This window comes from Austrofundulus limnaeus, unplaced genomic scaffold (assembly GCF_001266775.1).
Source record: "Austrofundulus limnaeus strain Quisiro unplaced genomic scaffold, Austrofundulus_limnaeus-1.0 Scaffold32, whole genome shotgun sequence".
Taxonomy (NCBI): Eukaryota; Metazoa; Chordata; class Actinopteri; order Cyprinodontiformes; family Rivulidae; genus Austrofundulus; species Austrofundulus limnaeus.
This window is the reverse complement of record NW_013952434.1, coordinates 467,271-471,765: the sequence shown is the minus strand read 5'-3', so window position 1 is coordinate 471,765 and position 4,495 is coordinate 467,271. Positions and strand designations below refer to the sequence as shown.

Here is a 4,495-nt window from a genome sequence, read left to right as displayed (position 1 = left end):
CATGTGCTATGATTACTTGGCATCTGAAAATACATTTCCTCAAAGGTATTTTTGATCTGAAAAGAGCTTCACTGAGTGAGAAGTTATGAGAGCTCAGCAGACAGTTAAGTTTCACTTTCAGTTTCACCCGAGAGCCTGCAGGAGTCATGGGCGGGATGTGTGGGGAGGGAGGGGGGAGGGGGTGCGCTCTGCCTTGAGGAAATTCGGCTTAAAGACACGTCCCAGAGGCGTTTCTGGTCCCCACCTGTCGTTTTGCTCCTCAGCATGGCTTCCTAAAAACACTGCAGGATTTCTCAAACATGCATGAATGAGTCAAAGCAAGGCTTTGGACATGTTTTTTTTTATGAGAGTATAACGTTATAACATGACATAAAACTCAAAAAAGTTGATTTTACATGATATTGCCCCTTTAGAGTTTTTGTCCGTGTGTGTTCATATGTAGTATATATTTCACGTACCACAGAACTCGCGTCATTCAAATTAAATAAAGTAATAATTAGATGTACGTCTACAAATGAATCAGAATCAAACTAATTCAAGATGGCTACCACAGCTAATCAACGTTAGCAAACATAAGAATTCCTATAATTCAGTCAGTTTCACATTTATTGAGCTAACATTTGGTGCAGCAGTAGCTGAAAGTCATCCATTATAACAAAAGAGTCCAATCCTGGTCCTTGAGGGCCATGATCCTGCATGTTTTAGAGCAAACTATACAACTAAATAGCTCAGGGGGCCCTAGTTACTCAAAGCCAACAGCTCAGGGGCCGGATATCCAGCTGCGGGAGCACGATACTGGTAGGTGAAACACTGCATTCTGTCAAAGAACATTTATTTTGTTGCATTGAATCATAAATTTAAAATTTACAATTTGACATTAAATGAAGGTGGTGAACCAGATTGCTGTCTTCCATGGGCCGGATATGACCCACGGACCGGCAGTTGAATAGCCATGTTTTAGAGGTTTCTCTGCTCCAACACACCTGAATTGAATGAATAAGTAATGAACAGGCTTCTGCAGAACTTGAAGAGGTTATTCAATCACTGAATCAGGCGTGTTGAAGCAGTGAAACAAACAGCTGCCCTCGAGTTCCAGGACTGGACACTACTGCCCTAAACATACTCCAAGCACTAAATATTAAACAAAATATTTGCCTAAAACATTTGTATTATCTGTTAGTTGACCCTGTTGAGCTGTTAAAAATACTTCATGAACCACTGGACAGATTTTAWAGAAACGCCTTTGTGATTAATGACTTAGAAAGTAATCATCTGCAACTTTTGATTCAATTTAGTTCAAAAAGGCACGGATCATGGATCAGTCAGCAGCAGCATCTGATCAATATGTGATCCATGATGTGATGTAAATGTAACATTTTCTACATAAAGGTAAAATTAATCACTGCAATGAAATAACTGTCAGTTTTTGTCACTTTTACGGTGGATTGCATCAACTCTGTTACATTACAGAAGAGAAACTTCACCAAAGTGAAACATAAATCTGTTGATCTGTGTTTGATTACTCTGGCTGGCTTTCTCAACGACCAGGATGTGTGACACAATAATTTGGATTTTGGAACTGAAATTCAATTATGGAACTGAAAGTGAAAGTAGTCAAACTGAATTTTCAATAAACCAAATACAGTTTCAAAGCAAATTCAGATACAAAACTTTAAATTCAGTTTCAAATCATTAAATTCAATTTCAATTTAGTAAAATGAATTTTCAAACCAATGCATTGAATTTCAAATTATGCACATTCAGATTCAATCTGAACAATTCAAATTCATTTCCTGCTGGCTCAAGATTTATCCCATAAAAAACCAACAGGCTACATGCATCTTTTAAAGGAATGTTAGGCCTTTAATTCTACATTTTTAAAATAGCTTTAGGACCAAAGTATTCCAGAGATGTGCTCCGGGAGGAAAGCTACGTGAAAGTCCAATTCACGCTTGCTCATACAGGTGCATAATAACAGCTGAGAAGCAAAGTATGGCAGTCCATTCACCAGATTATCATGTTTTTAACRTTGACACGTGTTTCGCTGCAGATGGAGAGAAATCGATACTGAAGAACCACCTGGAGCAGAAACCACAAGCACAGTGGGGCTCCATGGATCCCTCCAGAATAAGCAGAGGTCCCCTGGAGGATATCAACTCACCTGAACAGTAAGAGCGCAGATTTCCACACCTCCCCCCTTCCCCTTCCCTTCTGTTTTGTTAGCTTCCTCATCAGACCACACGTCACATGTAGCGCAACCGCATGCAACTCTTAGGCGGTTGCTGTGGCAACCGAGCCCCATGAAAAGCATGGACCGGCTCTGAATTTCTCCCTCCTACGCCCATCAACACACATACATGTGTGTGCGCTGCTACTGCAGCTTACTTAACACACACAAACATGCAGCTGATTGATTTGTTGTCCCCAACTGGAAAAAGCTGAAGTCACGGAGACTAAAAACACTCATGCAATAAATATGTATCCACTTTCACTCATTATTCATAAGGCAGCAAAGCTGAGGAATGACGACTTCATCAACGAGGAGGGGGACATTTCATGCATCATTGAGAACTCGGCCTCCTGCAGCAGTTTTACTAGAACTAGGAGAAGAATGCCAGATGGACGGAGAGAGAGAGGGAAAAATAAGGAGACGGCAGACAAAGAGGGCACAAAATTAACAAGTGCTACAGGGAAAATGATAGACTAAGAGAGAAAGCTGTTTAGATAGACAAGAGGGGAGGTGGAGACTCACAAAGGTTATATAACAACTGATTTACAGCTCGCATTGGAAGGAGCTCTGAAAATAGACAGGGAGGAGAGRAGAAGTAAAGGAACTCTCGCAGCTATTCCCATGCCACATGAATGTTTGATCACAGCGAGGGAAGASAGATGAAGAGGTAGCAAGAGAGAAGGTGAAGAGGAAGATGAGACAAATATATAGAAGTTAGACAAGCGTTATAAATAGAAAACGTAGCACAAGGCCACTTTGTATTTTAAAAGAAAAGTCCTTTATGATTAAAAAATTTGTGTTTCTATCATAAGAGCTGGTCAGGAAGTTATTCTAATAATGTGACAAAGTTCAACTAATTGAGATGTTTTTTTTCTGTTTTTTGTGGCTATACAATCATTAGTCCCTCTTTTCTTTTTTTTTTTCCTCTTTCTTTTTTACATAACAAGCATTTGGTTATGTAATTTTCTTACAAACGACTGGCAGTGGCTGTGGCGAGGTGGAGTGTGAAGTGTCACACCAGGCGGTGCATGAAATGTTCTTTTCGTCAGATGATCCCAGAAGCTTGAGAGGAATATTATAGGCTTAGCGAGAAGAAGTGAAGCTGGGAACGAGGTTGCTAAAGACTACATCATGAAGAATCGGAGGAAAGCTTGGTGGAAACTTTGAATTTACTTCTTGTGTTATTTTGATCTCAATCTGCTCTCTAATCATTTTTTCTTATGACGATTCGGATAAAGTTCCATGTTTCGTTTCGTCACTAATTGGTTTGATAATTATTCTGTTGTGGTGAACTCCTGAGGGAGAGAGTGATGAGATGACAAAGGTTACTCATCAGAACACAGGTAGTTCACTTCACTGTCATTGAGGATCAGCGAAGAAAAATATATTCTACATGCAATACATTGTTTACAAGCATGGAAAATTACATGACAGCAACTTCTTATGCATGATTTAAAAAACTACATTGATATGATCCCATGTGACCTGATCACTTGGGTTGTACTGTATTTTGAAGGTCTTTTTCCATTAGTTTTTGCATTACCCCTTTAAAGGGGACATAATGTAAAATCCACTTTTTAGCCCTTGATTGCATTTTGTTGTGTACTTGGAGTCGAGTGTCAAAGAGTTGAATTTAGTCTCTCTCATTTATTATTAACTTTATTTTAGCTGTGTCCAAACTGCTTTAAAATCAAACATATAAAATACAAATGGAAAGATCATGGACCTCTTTGAAAATCTCTCCAATTTCATTAATAAATTCAAATTCTCTGTTTCATTTGGTGGCAATAATGCGCACCACTCAGCTTTTTGCCATCTGCCAATAAAATCTACAAAWGAACCAATCAACTTTCTTGGAGACAAGTAACCTGAGAGTGCGATTTGCAATGCTGCCGTCACTACCCCGTCCCGTGTGATGGTTTCATAAGGCTGTTGTTGGCGTCTTTTAATCAATTTGTAAATAAAACATTTATGCGCTGTTAGACGTTCCTATTTGCAAACAAACTACAAAAATGGCCGAACAGGGTGGAGTGGACAATGATCATTGCGATTGGAGGGTGGGGTGTGAAGTACCTCTTGAAGTGACCAAAACGAGTTGCTTTCAGACTCACCTCTGAAAGGGGGTGAAGTGGGGGCTTGTGGAGTTACAATAAGGAGAAATTCAGAGCAAAGCATTGCAGTTCTACTTTAAAGGGGCAATATTATGTGTTTCTTAGGCATATATTTAAATACTATACCATAATAAAGAACCTATGTCACCTTTAG

The 4,495-nt window shown here is 39.3% G+C and overlaps 1 protein-coding gene across 1 annotated transcript in view; it reads left to right on the top strand.

Moving 5' to 3' along the window:
- Positions 1-4,495, top strand: part of gabbr2 (gamma-aminobutyric acid (GABA) B receptor, 2) — a 208,860-nt gene that overhangs the window by 202,167 nt on the left and 2,198 nt on the right. The window contains exon 18 of the mRNA XM_014005665.1: positions 2,051-2,168. Coding sequence (XP_013861119.1) covers positions 2,051-2,168 — 118 coding nt within the window. The remainder of the gene's footprint in view (positions 1-2,050; positions 2,169-4,495) is intronic.